This window comes from Fusarium vanettenii (genome assembly GCF_000151355.1).
Source record: "Fusarium vanettenii 77-13-4 chromosome 2 genomic scaffold NECHAsca_18_chr2_1_0, whole genome shotgun sequence".
NCBI classification, from domain to species: Eukaryota; Fungi; Ascomycota; class Sordariomycetes; order Hypocreales; family Nectriaceae; genus Fusarium; species Fusarium vanettenii.
Window position 1 is genome coordinate 2,023,931 of NW_003315867.1, and position 17,684 is coordinate 2,041,614.

Genomic DNA, 17,684 nt, shown 5'->3' on the forward strand with positions numbered 1-17,684 from the left:
GCATCATTGCCCATTGTCATGACATATCTCAATGAGAACATTAACCCTAATATGAGGGAGATTCACATACCAAATATCCTTCCCAAATCTGAGGATCCTAAACGATCACATACCGATTCATCCTATACTTACCTTCATGGAGTAGGGCACTGGGCCTCTATGACCCAAGACCAGTCATGTAGGTCCTCATGTAAGTCCATCATGATTGCACCTCGTTCAAATTGACAGTTGCGGGAACGGCTAGTTGTGGGCTCGCACGTTGGACCGTAGTAGACAGAAACATTAAATTCATCATTATCAAGGGTATCAAAGAACTCCCAGATCCTATCCCATATCCCATCCGTCATATTATCAGTCATGAATCTATCACTGAGCAACTCCAATAGCCGCCACGAGAACGTCCAAGGCGCTGCTATGTGAAGGCCCTGTGGCATCGACGTACGGACCCGTCCAGGCGACACCCAGCTGGTTACGCTTATTCCGGTTGTTCTTCCATATCGAGTCTGCATTCTTAATGATCAGTCTGCGATATAGATCCTTTGGCGAGGCCTTGTGTAGATAGTGGATGTTTCGAATAAAGATGCCCTTGAACTGTTGTCCATCTCGGCCGCAGTGGCCGTCCTTGAGCTCGCAGTCGTCCGTCTCGATGAGGATGCCGTCGTCGTTGGTCAGTTCCTTGATCGCTGCGTATGCGATTCGGTGCGCCTTTTCGATAAGAGCCCCGTCGCCAGTTGCTAGTGCAAGCTCGACGAGTCCACCGAGGATGACGCCCTGGTTGTAACTCCATGTCTGAAGGCCGTTGTTCTTGCAACCGTTCAGGCCATCGTTAATGAGACCGTCCTTGTTGATCATACCGCTGGCCTCGAACCATTTCCACTGCTTCTTGGCAATCTCCAGATATGTCGTGTTGCCGGGGACTCGCCTCGCCAGAGAGGCCGCAACGGAAAGGTATAGCTCATTGGCAATGGCGTTGACATATTTTCGATCTTTGTTCCAGTAAATACCACCGCCGCAGGGTGTACCCGCGCCCGTTCCCATGTCGTTAAATAGGTCAATTGCTGCTTCTAGGAAGTCGGCATCGCCCGCGGCGTCGTGACACCGAATCCAAGCCAGCGCCCACCAACCTATTTTGCTTCATTAGTTTTATATCCCTCAAAACCGTCCAGTAAACTTACCTTCATCATCATAAAACTCATTGATAAAATCATCAAAGCCGCGCTTGCCCAGAAAGTCCCGCTTGGCCATGCAGCCCGAGTCGGAATCGATGCAGTATGTAGAGAAAACCAACCCGTTGGTCATTGTTTTGAGTGTTTTCACCTGAGTTTTCTGGGCATTATTAAAGGTAGTCCTCATAATTCCTCCAAGGTTGAGCTGATTGGCCACATCTAGCCTCAGCATGGTGAAATCGGCGAGTGTCGCCATGGCACTTCCACTATTCCACCACGCGCCATCCCAGATTCCGGTGGCAGCGTTGTACCAGTCTTCGTTTAGCCTCTGAATAGCGACCGAGGCCTTTTCGGTGTATGTATCAACCTCTCGAGCTCCGAGATGTGTTGTGGATGAGGCAAGGAGACTTGCTCGGGCGACGAGCCCTCCCCAGGAAAAGCCGTGAAGCATCTTGGATATAGACAAATTAAGGAAACTGCTAATGAGCAGTGTTTGGGGAGAAAGAAAAGGGAGGATGTGACCTTGATATACTCGGCCCAGGGCTCGATGGGTTAATCACGATGGTGACTGTTGAAAAGACAGGACAACCAAGGAGACTATATACAAGTCCAACTTTTGCCCGCCCAGCCAGGTGGATGTCTCCATGGCAAGACCCACGTCAGGTTCCCCATGACTTGCATTATTGAGCTGTCTCGCCGCCAACACAGAACCATGGAGATAGGAGCAAAGAGGGAGCACAACCTAAGCATCCCCAACAAGGGGTTGGCGGATGTACCATGATGCCGGGGTGGAGCAGGGTGTGGACTCTTTTCGGAGCCGGACGTGCAACGGTGATTGGAGAAGAGCGCAGCTGATGGTGAAGATGTGACGCTGAGAAGCTGGTCGTTGACCTGTGATGGGGCGGCTGTGGTGTTTCAGAGAGAGATTGAGTTGTCATGCTAACACTCAAGAGGTGCCGAGAACCTGGGCATTGGCCGTGCTTGGCGAGGCCCGGTGTTAGTGAAGAAATGGATATGCCCCTGGCGCTACGTGCAGTGAGAAGCTGCAGCTATTTTTGCCATGTGGACCCTATGCGACCCCTGTGATGCCCATCCGGTCCCCTGTTCTTCCACGTAGAGCCTCAGGGCACAGGTTGATGCTCCTCCATTGCATCCAATCCATCTCGTCGGCGTTACCTTGCCGGGCGCTGTGCCACTCGTCGCCACGTGCTTTTCAGCTTCTGCGCAAGCCGCTTGCTGAACCTGATACGCAGGTACATGATCAAGGTCGAGGTGCTTTACAACTCGACGGTTCCTTGTTCTGTTTCTTTAAGAACACGGGGACATTCTTCATGGTGAGATCCTTTGGGTCGAGACTCATGGAAGCATGACCCAAGATCTTCTCTTGTGCATACATTGAAACCTCCAGGCGCATCGATGCGTTGTCTCTCGGGGGGAGGATCTCGGGTATCACGCCCGGAGCAAACCCATGCAGACCGAATTTTCAGACGTCATGCGCAGCGAGTGTGTGTGTGTGAACCATGTCGCATTGGCATCGCCTCTTCCTGCTGTTGCGCTGTCAATGGGAATGGGTCCAGGGTCTGGTGTTTCAAGCTTGAGCAATCCTTATGCGCCATTCGCCCAAAACCTCGGACGGGCATCTCTTATCGCGACTGTGCTATACCCTTTGACATGCTTCGGAATCATCCCATCCTGCGTTTTTCATTGCCAACTCAGATGTGAAAAGCCTCGTTGGTCAGCATGGCAGTGTTAGTGAAGTTGACTTGGCTTGCTGATCGCATCACGTCAGATGTTGCTGGACAGTTGTAAAATCTGCAATACTCTCTCTGTTAATGTCTATACGTTGGCATTGGAAGGGTACAGCCCAGAAGGATGAAGGATTTGGAAAAGACGGTGTGATCAATCCTGAAGAGTCGAGACTCCCGTCGAGGGCTTACTGAGTTGGCCATCAAGATATGGAAACTAGATGGGTACTTTGCTAGTACGAAAACATAACTTAACCGCCCCTTGATTGTAACTTCTTTCTGTATCTTGGAATTTTAGCTTGAAGTTGTGAGAAGGCCCTGGCGGTCACTCATAAACCTGAGACTCCAACATCAAGCTTGTACCTACGAATAGCATGGCGAGAAGCACGGTCTTTGGGGTTCAAATCGATAAGAGACCTTGGCCTTTGAGAGGGTCATCCAAGCGCCCTGAGCAGCCCTGGGGATTTCCCTCGCCCAGACTTGGCCAAAGTGCTGCTATATTGGGCGCCAAACCTGACGGGCGCTAGAATGCCTTGACCCTGAACCAGACGATATCCCCGAACAAGCGCCCTGTGACATGGTCGAACAATGGAACTTTCTGCATAGTCTTGTGTAATTGCACAGTCGCAGCAGTCCATGCCACGGAGGTCCCCGTTGTCGATCCCCCAGCGGGACCATCTTTCCGGAGGTACAAGCATCCAACGCATAGAGCAGAGGATTCTGAGGGAAGCAGAATGGATCTTTCAAGGTCGCGCAGCTCGCTTGCAAGGCGGGTGCCAGCTGTCACTGAGAGAAGTCTTGGACGTTTCATGTTGAAGTGCCAGCTGAGGTAGTCAAAGCTCCATCATCTACCGTTCTCTACCTATAAATGAATCGCACTACCAAGAACCCATGAGCTCTGAAGGTCGAGGCCCTCTCAAGAGAAGCAAAGCACTGATCATGTATGTTCCGCATTTAGGACGGCAGCCAGCCGTGCAGGCGTTTAAATCGACCCACGCTCGAGCGTCTCCCTTCGGTTCCTGTCTTTTTCTCCGAAACAAACTAACGTCCAACCCCCCACAACCGACCACCCCCCACAACCGACCACCTGTTTCCACAACAACACCAAGGTCATGCGATCGCGATGATCAATTAATAACCAACAACGGGAAGTCGTATTGATCTGATTTTTTGACTAGTGAAGGTTTAGATGGAATGTATGCTCTAGATCAGCTTGTTTTATCTTAGAAACCCTCATGGCGGTCCTGCGCGGCTGTACGATCTTAAGCATTGCCTCACGAGCTTTCTTAATCGCAGGAACCTTTGCAAACTCAGCGTTGCCGTCAAAGACGACTTTTTTCCTCTTCTTTGGTCTCAATTCTTCATTCTGATGCTTCAATATCGATATTTCCTTCGCCTGCATCTCCAATGTGACGCTATTATCCTCACAATGATGCCCCATTTTCCTCATAAGCAGCGACACGACCGGAGGGATCTCGTAGGTCAAGGAGATCACATCAAGTGCCCGTTTCACCTGTGCCGTTGAGCGAGGAGTCTTTAGAGGACATTCAGAAGGACTTTCTGCAGGCGCAGGCGGCGTTTTGGGCCTCTCAGGTGTCTCTGTGACCATCGGGTTCATCAGGACCCGGGCCACGCTGACTGGCCACAATCCTGAAGCCTTCCAGCCTGCTATGATGTTGTCTTTGGTGATTGCTTCGATCCGGGCCTTATGATAGTTAACGAGGAAGGTTATCTTGCCAATTGGCGTTGAGTCTGCGATAGAGGAGAGGTCGGAAAGAAGGCGACGGTACGCGGTCTTCAGAGGACCAAAGACGGCAACGTCAAGGGGCTGGAGGACGTGAGAAGAGTGAGGGATGAGGAATAGAAGATAGATATTATTGTCGTAGCACTCGAAGAGGAATTCCTCAGTCATATGACTGCCGTGACCGTCAAGAATAAGGAGTCGTGGTTCCCGGGGGTCCTTGGGCGCCGTCTCCGGGATAAACACATTACGCAGCCATTGGAGCGCGATCTGGTTATTCGTCCACCCTTTCTCAGAGCATGTGAAGTTCCAATCTTCAAGGAAGTCGATGTTATAAGGGAACCATTGTTGTTGAACTGATCTGCCTTTAAAGATCACCAGGGGCTTCAAGACTCTCCCCGTCGCCGAGATACACTCGAGAATTGAAATCCAGGACCTCGAACCAGGCTGCTTCAAAAGTGCTGACTTCTTCTCTGCTCGACCGAGAATAAGACCGTTGAGTCCGATCCCTTCCATCATACCGACTTCGTCCACATTGTAACGATGCTTCTGCTTGATCTTCTTGACGGGCGGCATCATCAGAAGCATAAAGAAGGCCTTAATTAGTTCAGTAGAAGCGCCGTGATAGCGGTCAGAGTCAATCTTCTTGCCTTTGAGTGTCTTCACGTCTGAAAAACGCGTCAGAAAACCCTCAAGCCAGTGTTTTCCGACACCATCTTTGAAGCCGTTGCGTACAGCCACCTTGCCGGCGAAGTCTCTGACTTGCGAGTGAGAAACAGGGCAGCCTAGGTCGTGCTGGATAAGAATCCAGTCTCGTAGCTTCCTTTCCTGCCGTGGCGTAAGCTTTTGCCGGGCCTCGTTATGCTCTTTTCGCGGATTACAGCCGTGAATTCGTCCCTTGAAGGTAGAACGCGGTATCCCATACGCGTCGGCGGCCTTATTCATTGAAATGCCGTCTGCGTACATCTGTAACGCATCTTGCATATTCTGTTCGGTCCATTCGGGCATGGCGAAAACGATGCAAAAGTCGGCTTGGCGATAGCTTCAATATTGGTTAAGAAATCGCGGTCTGAAGATGTGGCCTAATGGTGTTGCAAGGTGGAAAATGGGTGGTCGGTTGTGGGGGGTGGTCGGTTGTGGGGGGTTGGACGTTAGGTGGAGCTAGCCCTAATAAAGATCTCGTTGATGGAGCACGGCATGTGTTGTGCAGGGAGGTACCTGTACGCTGGACCTTGAGCACCTCAGCTGTTCCACTGCATCCAGGAATCTCTCAAGATGGATAGGAGTCTATCCTCAGGAGCCCTCAACGATATCTGTTTATTTTTTAGGCTAAAGTGAACCTAAAATAAAATAAAATAACCTCAAGCAGATACAACATTAAACTCATCAAGATACAAAATACTCTTACTTTTACCTACACTGAGATACAAGATCAAAGAGTAGGTAACCAGGTCGGTGTCACAGATCCACTCCATTATGCAAGTCCTCCACTCTTTATTCATCCATGATCAACGCTCATTCTGCAGAAAATCTACGATACTTGTAGAAACTGGGGCAATTTACGAGTCATCACATTTCAAACGTTCTTTTTATTAACATGTACCAACAATCGTCATATCCCAATCTCTCGTTACTGACGACCTGCGTCCTCCGCTCTATCATATCGCCATGATCACCACCCCACATGGCAATGCGGAACAGCCATGCTGTGTCGTACAGGAGTGACCTGAGCGTGTTTGCCAAAGGAGGCTACACAAGGCTTCTCGCACAAGGTTGTTTTAAAGGGCTGATTGGAAACAACGGCCACCAAGTGTTGCGATATCGGCTTTCAATGGACGGGAGCAAGTAGAGCTCAAGAACGCTAGAGCAGGACGAAGGGTATCCTTCGTTTCGGCGAATTGCACCGGTATAGTTAGTGTAGATGGAGTGTAGATGGAGTGTAGATGGAGACATGTACCTAGGAGTGGTAGCACTAAGCCTGAATTTGTATTCTCCTTTTGTTTGAGCCATAGAACCTTAGAAGTACATAGATTAATGATGATTAACAAAGATCTACTACCTAGCCACCGCCCATCTCTCTGCAGCGATGTGACGATGAACGTTTGCATTTGCATTCATTATCCACTCCCGAAGAGACAGTCATCGATTTGGGGGCAGGGGGGCCATATGCCGTTTAAGGAACAGCCATTTTCGTGGGAGGGAGACACGAAGGCAGGCATTGATCTAAAGATGTGCATTGAGGTGATAAGAAGGAAGCCAGGTAGCGGCTATTGCGACAAAAGAGAGATGGTCAGACAGTGCTGCAGAGAGACTCGAGAGGCTAGTCACAGCCAGAGAGGAGATAGTCGGGGGCTACGTTGGCAGCGACGGTGATCATTGGATCATCATCTCAGGCTGGAGGGCTCTTATTTCTCTGATCAGTCGGAACGAGCTTCAAGTGAATGTAATCATAATTGACATCCACGTAATACTGATAAATCTTCTTAAAGAGGTCGAACTTGATTGTGTGATTGGTTTATTTCGATCTATTCGATGTAAAATTTCGAATAGATCGAAATCAACCGATGGTTAGGTAGACTCGATATTGGCTTACTTAGACCTGCTCTGAAAGGCATATTCAACACAAAAGGCAAGCCAGAGCAAATCGAAGGGAAGGAACCCTCCTTAGTTCTGGGTGACCTCTGTTACCGGAATTGTTAGTGGAGTGAGAGGTGCTCATGATGGGTACTCGCGTTGTGATTTGGCCATGCGATGCTCATTCTTCGCCGCCTGGCTTATCTTGGTGCCCTTCGTTAACAGGTTTGGTTTGTGTTCTTTGCAGTGCTGAGCTAGGTAGTGCTATGTCTATCAACTCATGCCATGCAGAGGAGGAGGGACGGCCTTCTCAACCACCACGCCGAACGGCTTCTTCCGCTGTCCATCACACAGTATGCTATTGACTCTACCTTGGGGCATCACGTAGGGGAAATACTGACACGAGAAATAGGAGTCGTATGCTTCAGCCAATGATGGGCTACAACTCGCCCAAGGAACTCTTGTTTGGATCAGATGCAACTTTGCTGTGTTCAATGACATGGGTAACCCATTCTAAGTCCTCGGGACAGAAAATGGAAGGAAATATGGGCGACATCCAATATGCCTTGGTTGAACTCGGTCTCGAAATAGTGTCATAATTTTCTCTACATGTGAACCAATAAACGCCATGCACAGCCAACCACAACCTCTCCCCAGGAGCACCATCCTCGCTACTCCTACTTCCTCCTCGTTGGCCGAGCATTCTTGGCCCTCTTCCTCTCCTTCTCCTGTCTCGCCTTGCGAATGTCGTCGCGGCCCTTGAGCTCCTTCTTGCTGCCCATACCGTCGCGGAACCTTCCAACGCGCTTCTCCCTCGCCTCGTCGACCCGCTTCTTGCGCACACGGTAGTCGTCGCGGTGCTTGTCGGCCTCCTTGGGTGCCTTCTCCTGCTTGTGCTTGTACCGGGGACCCGAGGGGAGCTGGGCGACCGTGTTGCCGCCGGTGCGTTCGACTTCGCCGACGTGCGGGAGCTTGCCCATGCGGTTGGCGCGCTTCCACTTGTCGAAGCGGCCGCTCTGGAAGCTGGCAGCGATCTTGACACCGCTCTCGCCGCGGATCATCTTGGCGCCCTTGGAGCCGTCGTCGTCGTTTTCGCGTGACACGTACTTCTTGGACTTTGTGTCCCATCTCATCTTGGCCCGAGTTGGTGCTCCAAACGCCTTGGCGCTCTCATCATTGGTGAGGTCCATGGTCACGTCGCGGGCTGCTTCAATGAAGCTTGAGCCCTGGCCGCCAGACTGGACACCGTATCCGCGCTCCTCGGCGGCGTTGAACGTCCGTGGTGTGTATGACATGAAGACCTCCGAGTCTCGCCAATCCGTCTGTCCCTTCTTGGAATTATTGTTGGAGATAGTCACCTCCAAATCATCATCGGAATCCTCCTCATCGTCCTCCATTTCAACCTCTTCCTCTTCCTCTTCGTCAGAGTCGACATCCATCTGTGCGCCGGATGGTACATCGTCCAGACCATCAAACTCCTCCTCGTCCTTCTTCTCCTCTCGCCTTCTGGGTGTAATGTTCTTGCGCAGCTGCTTCATAACCTGGGCAGCTTCCGTTGTTGACTTGTCGCGGTGACCAACCTCGAAGATTGTCTCCTGGGGTCTGAAACCACTGATTCTTGCCAGCATATCGGCTCGCGCTTGTTCTGCTCCGTCCACATCCTCGCCAAAGAGAGGGTGGAGCTGCGTCCATCCCTGGGATCCGACCAACTCCCTTGCTCGTTTCGCACTTTGGCTGGCAGCCGAGTTCCTTGTCTTCAGATACAACTTCTCTGCCTTTACAGCAACACCTCGCAGTGCAGAAACATCATCGTTGTCGTGGAGAACCTTGTTAAACCATTCCACGTGAGACTCTACCGAGTCTCGCTTCAATGCTCCCACTACCACATCATCGGCAAACGACGGGCTCGTGTTCTCTTGACCAATGACCAGCTTCTTGCCTAAGAACAGTTGCAGATCCAACAGGTAGGGAGCATCAGTATCTCTCACGAGACTATAACTCCAACCACGCTGACCCGCTCGGGCAGTTCGACCAACTCGATGAACAAAGACCTTGGGCTGAGGGGGAAAATCAAAGTTGATGACGTTGGCAAGCACGGGAATATCAATACCACGCGCCGCAACATCAGTAACAACCAAGATATTTGTCTTTCCTCGTCGGAAGTCTTCAACCTGCATACGTCTGGCAACTTGGTCGAGAGATCCGTAAACGTAGGAAACCGCAAAGCCTGCCTCAATGAGAAGATTTGCCAGATACTCGACGTGATGCTTGGTCGCTGTGAAAATGATTGTCGAATGTTCTGTTGGCTTGCCGCTGCCACCTTCGGGCCCTCGCTTCCTCTTCTTGGACCCCTTTTCAGATTGCTCCTTTGCGCTCTCTGGAAGTCCAACCGGCATCTTGATCACATCGTGAAGAATGTGCAATAGAGAACCCTCCTTTTCAGCACCCTTGACGGAGAAGAAGGCGCTTTCAAGGTCAGGGGAGACCTTAGTCTCAGCATCTAGTCGCACAAGGCTAGGGTCCTGCAAACCGGCGCGGGCAAATTCAACCAAAGATGCGGGTAGCGTCGCTGAGAATAGTAGACTTTGTCTCGAAGGCGGCAGGGCGTGGAGAATCTCGGTAAGCTGCGCAGCGAAACCCATCTCGAATAGGCGATCGGCTTCATCGAACACGACATATTGAATCGAAGAGAGATCCAGTGACATCTCGACTTTCAGGTGAAGGAATCGACCAGGTGTAGCGATCACAATGTCAGGATTGGCAGCCATGTACCCAAACTGCTCCTCCAGGCTGTCACCACCGACCAGCAAGACACTTTTCAAGTCGGTTCCACGACCAAACTCCTTGACAACCTTCAAGGTCTGGATCGCAAGTTCCCGAGACGGTGAGAGAATAAGAGCTCGTGTTCCGAATCTGGCGCTGTGGGCGCGCAATCGCTCGATCATGGGTATCACAAAGGCGGCAGTCTTTCCGGAACCTGTCCTCGCCATGCCCACCAGGTCTTTCCTGTCGAGGATCAAGGGGATTGACTTTCGCTGAATTGGGGTCGGAACCGAGAATCCTTTTCGTGTAATGGCCTTTAGAAGATTGCTGTTGAGGCCTGGGAAAGATTAGTACATAGCTTGCAGTTGACGCGCAAAACTCCTACCCATCGCCTGAAAGCCTCCACCCTTCTTCACCGTCCTTCCCTTGAGATTGGAAGCTTTTCGAAAGGAAGCCGCCTGCTGTAGGGCGATAAAGGCCTCGTCGCCGTCATCATTGCCAGGATCGGGGCCGTTCAAGAGACCGTCAAAATCAAGGTCGAGGCCAGCGTCGTTGCCGTTGGTACCATTGTCGCCGTCTTCGTCGCCGGGGTAGAGGGATCCCAGAATATCAACCTCGCCCTCTGAAGGGGTCGGTGAAGCTCCGCGGCGTGGCATGTTGACGCGCCTTAAGAAGCAATGTTGTAAAGGTTGTTCAAGTAAGTGTTAGCAGATGGGAGAGCTTCAATGTCGACCAGCCAATATTTTTTTCTGGGTGCCTTATCTTATCTCGTGGGGTAAGTGGGTCCCTTCCCTCCGGCTTCGCCTACCGCAACCAACACCCAAGCTGACCTACATTCCCATTCCCATTGTTCATTTCTTTCACTCTTTCAACCACAAATACTACATCGCATCAGACATCTCGGTATCAAAATGGCCGGCAAAGACTCAAAAGAAGACAAGGATGCGCTTGATGCCCTCGAGGCTGAGGCCAAGGAGTTTGACAAGGTTCGTCGCGAGAGGCGCATCGACATCATGACCACCGCTAATCCAGCTCCAGGATGCAGAGATAGACCGAATTTTGAAGGCGTTTCGACTTGACGCGTAAGTGCTGGTCTGACGCATGAACATTCATATACAATTAAGCTGACCATGACATAGCTACGCTGTATTAGACCTCCAGCCCGGTGTTCCCGACTCAGATATCAAAATCTGTTACCGCAAGAAGTCGCTACTCATCCATCCCGACAAGACAAAGAACCCATTAGCGCCCGACGCCTTCGACCGACTCAAGAAGGCACAGACAGAGCTTATGGATGAGAAGCATCGCGCACGGCTAGACGAGGCCATCGCGGACGCGCGCATGCTCCTCATTCGCGAGAACAAGTGGACGGTTGATAGCGAGGAGCTCAAGACTGACGAGTTCCGTCGCATGTGGCGCGACAAGTCTCGCGAGGTGCTCATCGACAACGAGCACCGGCGTCGCCGTCAGATGAAAGCCCAACTGCAGGAAGAGGGCCGCGAACAGCGCCGCGCCGACGCCGAGGTGGAGGACCGCAAGCGGAAGCGCCAGCACGAGCAGGACTGGGAGGCCACCCGGGATGAGCGGATCAGCAGCTGGCGACAATTTCAGAAGGGGCAATCTGGGGGCGAAAAGAAGAAGAAGAAGAAGCTCAAGCCCATCGGCTGAGGGCGATGAAAGGGGTTTTGCAATCGAGTTTTACGCGGATCACTATGCGATGGATGCCTGGTATGTGAGTTAAATGATGATATACAACGGTTTGGACTCTAATCAAGTCAGACAAGATCCGCCAACAGGCCATGCTCCTCGTCCCACTCAAAGAGGTTTGTTACGGTCTCCAAGGTGAGTATGAAGCTTCCAACGTGATGTCTGTGTCTATTGTGGAATGACATGTCCATGTTCGCGTAGCAATCACTCAAAGCAACCAGAGGACCACAGTCTTGTCCTTCAGTCATGCGACTACAATTTCATGAGGGGAGTGGCCTCCGATGGAGCTTTGAGCCCCCTCTTTCTATACTACAGGATTGGTATACAACAGATCTGGCAGATCTACGTAGACGAGTCGTCGGGTTTTGTCGTGACCTCCGCCGACGCCATACACAAATAATATCAACCTTTTTAACACCAGCAAATGCGCTCCCCATCTAGTATGTCGTGGTCTTCCAATTCATATGATACAGGCCATTCATTACCTCGAGCTGCTGCCATCCGACTTCTTGTCCGGGTCCTCCTTTTTCTCACCCTCGGTGCCCTTGCCAAGTTCCTCTTGGTGCGCCGGGTTGTTGGTCAGCGTGTGCCACATCGACTTGAGGAAGCCCTCATTCTTGTGCGAGTCGGGGTTGTTGGGGTCAACACTTGGGCATGGTTAGTATGGAGGTCGACGACGGCTTCCCTGCAGCGGGGACACTCACCTTGCAGAAGAGCCGACGTTCATCACACGCTTGGCCGTCTTATCTCCCATCTCGTCTGCGAGCATTTCCACAATCGTTCGCTGGTTGGCGCTCAAGTACTTGGGCATGGTGACTCGGTATTCGACCTTGAGGTCGCCACTGCCACCACGTCGAGAACCAAGACGCTTCATGCCCATGCCAGTCAGGGTCATCTTGTCACCGGTGTTAGTACCAGTAGACACCTTGACATTAACTGAGCCGTCTAGCGTCGGGATCTCTACTTGGCCACCCAGCAGAGCGGTTGTGAGAGGGATGTTGGCGGTATAAAGAATATTCGATCCTTCTCGACGGAACTTGGGGTCCTTGGCGACACGCACAAAGACATATAGGTCTCCCTTCTGGGCGCGAGCATTGGGGTCGGCGGTTCGGCCGGTAGCAGGAGCGTCGCCGGCTCCGTCGACGCGGAGTCGCATGCCGTCCTCAATTCCAGCTGGGATATCCACGGTAATCGTCTTCTTCTCCCTCACCACACCATTTCCTGAACATGTTCGGCATTCGGAGCCTCTGGGGATGGTCGAGCCGGTGCCTTCGCAGGTTCCGCAGGTAGACGCCATCTGGAAACCTCCCTGCATAAAGTGAACACGGGTTCCTGTTCCGTTACAAGCCTTGCAAGCACCTCGCGAGGCGCCTGGCTTCATGCCGCTGCCTGTACATGTTCCGCATGTGCTGAGCGGTGTGAGGGAAATGGTCTTGCTCGTGCCCTTGGCGGCCTCCATAAAGGTGATGCTGGCTTGGACCTCGATATTTTCGCCGACCAGGATCTCTTGTTGATATGCTTGCTGTCGTCCACGGCGGCCGAATCCTTGCTGTCCAGTAAATGCCGAAAAGATATCCTCAAAGTTGACCCCACCACCGAACCCTCCCTGTGCTCCAAAACCACCAAAACCTCCTTGTCCACCGAATCCGCCGAAACCAGAGAAACCTCCAGCACCACCGAAGGGATCGCCTCCGGGAGCCCCTCCTGCGTTGGGGTCGAAGCCGGCGGCACCGAATTGATCATATTGCTCACGCTTCTTAGGATCGGAGAGGATTTCGTATGAGGACTGGATCTCGGCGAACTTGTCCTTCGCGGTGGGGTCCTTATTCGTATCAGGGTGGTATTTCTTTGCTAGGCCATAGTATGCCTTTTTAATCTCGGCGGCGGATGCGCTTTTGTTGACTCCGAGTGCCTGGTAGGGATCCTTTTGCTGGACCGAGTTCGTGGTGTGGAACAACTATTTACACAAGATCAGAAATGCCGGGCTGATCCATTGACAAGAATTACTCACCCGCTTGGTCGAGGGGACTCGGGTATCTCTCTTAAAGGATGACCGGTCCCGGGAACCGATGCGCAATGCCGCGGTATGCAACTGTGCGCCTTTGCTTAAGCACTGGATTTTGGAGGTGCAGAGATGGCTTTGCGCCAGGGCAGCGCGCGCGGGAGCGGCGGCCTTTGACAGAAGGCAGGGATTCATCTTGTACCACAGTGATTCATCTGCCCCGAAAACGAAGAAAATATCGAGGAGCAGAAATAAGAAAAGGTGGGAAAGTTACAAGGCAAAAACTAGTATCTAGGAATAGCTTCGCCGTGCTTCCTCAAAAATCTTTGAAGTTCGAGGCTTCTCCTCCAACCGGGCTTGAGCCGAGCTTTTGGTGCCTCAGACATCCACCAAAACTTCGTCATAGGGCCGACGCCGGATCACCTGCTTTGTAAGGTCGGCTAGTTATTGGCTGAGAGGCGATTGAATTCAGGAACAGGCGAAATGCCGATGCAAAGCCGATGGGGGATGTTGAACTTTCGCATCAATAAATCCTAGAGGGGGCCAGATTGAAATATTGTAGGCAAAAACGCCATTTGCGCTGCTTGATCTATCTCCAAACGTAGTCGTTCTACAACTGACGATCTTCCAGCGGGTGACGATATCGGCCATGCTGAACAATCAAGAAAACTTATGCCGAAACTACCCCGAGGTATTGGCACCGTCACAAGCCGAGCGGCTCTCAAAGATGTCTCAATATTCAGAGGAGTTGATTCACATCTGAGTAAATAGATCTACTTTTTATGAACCACTATTTTTGCTGGGCTCATGGTTTCTATTATACTGCGTAGGGATGGGTTTTGAAACATGACTTAATTGCAAGGCGCCCGTCCCGATGCTGCGGACCACTTACCAGCGCTGAGACCAGCTGGAGTCAGCCATCAAACCTCCCTACTTTTATGTCGTCTTCAAGAAGGGGCTTACAGAATGGCCTTTACAAGTTGGTCAAGGTCCTCGGCCAGAATCTGCTTATCTATTTCAAAGGCAAGATGGCACGCATCAGACCCGGTATTTGTTGGTGTGTGCGGTCGCCAGGCGCAACCGGTCAGCTCAGGGATCTGGGCGCCTCGGACACTAAGCGCCCACAACACCATTTTGCGCTCGAAAACATAATCACCATGTGCACTTTCTCTACAAGCGAACATACATAGAAGATTCAGGGGGAAAGACTGCAGCATGTAGGAATAAAAAAGGAAACTCTGTTCCAGCTCGTCATGGTATCTAATGTAATTCGAAACCGCAATACCTGTTTATAACCTGTGCATGCGACCAATGCAAACGTGCCTGTCTGCCTATGCAGCTTTGTGCAAAAAATCACAAGTCGTCCCGAAGCGACTGCGCTTGGTGATGCCATGGCCCAACGCCTAAAAACTCCGTCCCAATGTGTCCGTCCCTTGCTTGTAAAAGCACTGCTCGCAAAAATCCCTTATTTCGTCGTGGCTGTCGGGGCCGAGTACGGCTTCGAGATGCGGGTGGTGTCGTGACGAATCTTGTAAATAAAGTCGACGATCACGTCGTTCTCTTGCACGCCCATTCCGTTAAAATGCTTGCGCACGGCCAGAGCAAGCTTGTCCTTGCTCTGGCGACGGGCTTGCTGACGTCGAACCATGGTTGGGGAGTGGAGGCCAATTCCGCTCGGTTGCGAGAGAATCCATTGACGGTAGGGGTTCGAGAAGGAGCTCGGGGTGTTGAGGCGATGCTCGCGACGGTAAGCATGGAGGATGTCTCGCTCGAAGGTGGCCCATTGTAGCTGTAGCAAAAGAAAAAGAGTCAGCTCCATGATAATGAATAGACACGAGGGGAGCCGGCTGTGAAGGCTCAGGGAGGGGCTCCATGAGACAGCCGGAGAGGATCATGGTGCGAGGACGGAGAGGGGTGACCAACACTAGGAGGAGAAGGCTCAGCAGCAGGCTGAGGAGGATGAATGGCAGCAGCGTTTGTAACTTCGCGCAGATGAGAGTGATTCTGCTGGCTGGCGCCCCGACGCATCTTGGTCGAAGAGTGACCGTTGCCGCCCTTTTCCTTTGAATTGGGGCCGTCGGCCTTGGAGTCGTCGTGATTTCGCGAGGATTTTGCTGGAGGCATGATGAAGGCTAGCTGCGCTGATGTGTGCGAAAATGTGTAGAACTCTTGCTAGACAGCAGAAAAATAGATCGCAGAGAGCAGACGGTCACATAGCAGTACAGCTTCAATCGACGGTTTATGGAAGAAGAAGGAGGAGGAGGAGAAGTGGCCGGCGTCGGGGGGGCGTGACCGTGAGCGAGGGCGTGGGTATGGGCAATTTTCGGGGATCTGGGGCGCGTGCTGGATTGATCGCCTACCGCCCACCGCCCGCACCAAGCTCCGACGTCACAGCATCTGGAAGAGAAAAATCTCACCAGCCAGAGACCAGAGTTAAGAGCATGAGTGGGGCCACTTTTGTTCCCACGCTCCCTCGTGCCATCTTCCCCTTCGTCCATCAAAGAGACCCAGAAACGGTTAAGAGGACAGAAGGAATTTGGGGTCCAGAAGCGGCACCAGAAAAAAAAAGAAGGGTCCGGCCCGGTGGTTCAACCGTCGGACAAGCCCGTGGAAGCACTTCTCTTTGCTTTCTGGCGCAGATCGCCCCTATTCCGGCCTTTGTCGACAGTGAAAGCCATTCTGCAGGGCTAGATGAAAGAGTCTTGCATCCATCTAGCCTTGGGGAGGCGTGGAAAGGGGGGGGGACGGTTCCTTTTCTCGTTCTTATTAGGAGGCGTCAAGAACCGAACAGGCGATGTCGAAAAATAAGTAGATGGAGAAACTATCTTCGTCATGTGGCCGCCCGGGCGGGAATACGGAGCGACGGCGTCTGTACTGCCGCTGCCGCTGCCAGGGACTGTCTGCACCATCTGTTCCCAGCCACTTCCATCACCTGAACGGCTTTTCTTTCTGCCCCTCTTGAACACTGTCGAAGTGAGGCATTCTTGAATATCTGTTCAAGATTTCAATCCATGCTGCTCCATGAGATGAGTCATGAAATTGTGAGCCAAGAATTCCATCTCGTATTTGCCATGCGCCCTGAATCTGAAGAGGCTCGTGAGGTGCAAAGATCTTCGTTGGTTCATCGCTAGCTGTTCATGCTCTCCAAGGCAAGCTACCGTGGTCACTTGTTTTCCAGGGTCCAGGGACTTTGCGTCCGAGATGATGCAGGCAACAAAGAGACAGCAAAGCTCGGAGCTTTCGGAGCGGGAGAACAAGGAATCGTGGGGACTCGAAATTCCGACATGGAATCAAGAAAAAGAAGGCACTGATGAATAAGCACTCTTCATCAACGCATGGATATTGCCTCCAACTCCCATCACGAGACCTCGTGACTGACAACACGCGCTCCAAGTTTCATCCCATCATGGCCTCCCACGCTCTGGTGGATCTCCTCCAACAATAACCCCCACGATCCCCACGCTGCAAAGCTTCATTGCCGTGTGGGTCGGAAGTCGAGGCCAAGGAAACCCTAGGTGATATCTCCGATCCATCTTTTGTTAACTTGCTCGCAAAGCGCGGCCTTGAGCTTTTCCCACGCGCCTTCGTCATCTTAGCCTCCTCACGATCGCCGCCAATCTCAGCTGCGCCCAGCACTTGGTTGAAGATCCAGGGCCCGATTCTCCACTACTGATCCGACGGGACGGGGCGCCCCAAAGCGCATTTCCTTTTCGTCGACCTGCATCTTATCCAAACCATGTGGCTTTGGAGAATTGCTTCTTCAAGGCCATGCTTTGGCAAATCATGAACCGTAGCACGCCGTTGATTACTTTCCCGGCGTTTGAGAGTCAAGTTCGTCCTTCGCTGGCCTCTCCGGTAACGCCCTAATCCTCCAGTGCCGCATTTCCACCCGATGGTTGGGTCGCCAACCTTGCCTAAAACACCTTACTATCCGGGCTACCGAGGAGTCTGGTCAAGCCTCTGCATGCTGGGATACTAACACGCTA

General features: G+C 52.0%; 5 protein-coding genes across 5 annotated transcripts; 1 reads left to right on the forward strand and 4 right to left on the reverse strand.

The window, feature by feature from the left end:
- Nucleotides 1-366: 366 nt before the first annotated feature.
- Nucleotides 367-1,617, reverse strand: NECHADRAFT_33506 (uncharacterized protein; the record flags this gene model as incomplete). Its single annotated transcript, XM_003046548.1, has 2 exons — nucleotides 367-1,124; nucleotides 1,176-1,617. The coding sequence occupies 2 exons, from the start codon at nucleotides 1,615-1,617 to the stop codon at nucleotides 367-369; spliced, it is 1,200 nt and encodes a 399-aa protein (XP_003046594.1).
- Nucleotides 1,618-7,903: 6,286 nt separating this feature from the next.
- On the reverse strand, nucleotides 7,904-10,645 carry NECHADRAFT_91041 (uncharacterized protein; the record flags this gene model as incomplete). The annotated part of the gene is made up of 2 exons (XM_003046549.1): nucleotides 7,904-10,326; nucleotides 10,375-10,645. The coding sequence occupies 2 exons, from the start codon at nucleotides 10,643-10,645 to the stop codon at nucleotides 7,904-7,906; spliced, it is 2,694 nt and encodes an 897-aa protein (XP_003046595.1).
- Nucleotides 10,646-10,900: 255 nt separating this feature from the next.
- NECHADRAFT_76447 (uncharacterized protein) lies at nucleotides 10,901-11,657 on the forward strand (the record flags this gene model as incomplete). Its single annotated transcript, XM_003045978.1, has 3 exons — nucleotides 10,901-10,975; nucleotides 11,022-11,071; nucleotides 11,129-11,657. The coding sequence occupies 3 exons, from the start codon at nucleotides 10,901-10,903 to the stop codon at nucleotides 11,655-11,657; spliced, it is 654 nt and encodes a 217-aa protein (XP_003046024.1).
- A 739-nt stretch (nucleotides 11,658-12,396) lies between these two features.
- NECHADRAFT_66446 (uncharacterized protein) lies at nucleotides 12,397-14,014 on the reverse strand (the record flags this gene model as incomplete). Its single annotated transcript, XM_003046550.1, has 2 exons — nucleotides 13,708-14,014; nucleotides 12,397-13,653 (listed from the first exon to the last, which is right to left on the reverse strand). The coding sequence occupies exons 1-2, from the start codon at nucleotides 13,891-13,893 to the stop codon at nucleotides 12,397-12,399; spliced, it is 1,443 nt and encodes a 480-aa protein (XP_003046596.1). The 5' UTR covers nucleotides 13,894-14,014.
- Nucleotides 14,015-15,163: 1,149 nt separating this feature from the next.
- On the reverse strand, nucleotides 15,164-15,822 carry NECHADRAFT_76449 (uncharacterized protein; the record flags this gene model as incomplete). The annotated part of the gene is made up of 2 exons (XM_003046551.1): nucleotides 15,164-15,487; nucleotides 15,622-15,822. The coding sequence occupies 2 exons, from the start codon at nucleotides 15,820-15,822 to the stop codon at nucleotides 15,164-15,166; spliced, it is 525 nt and encodes a 174-aa protein (XP_003046597.1).
- Nucleotides 15,823-17,684: the final 1,862 nt, after the last annotated feature.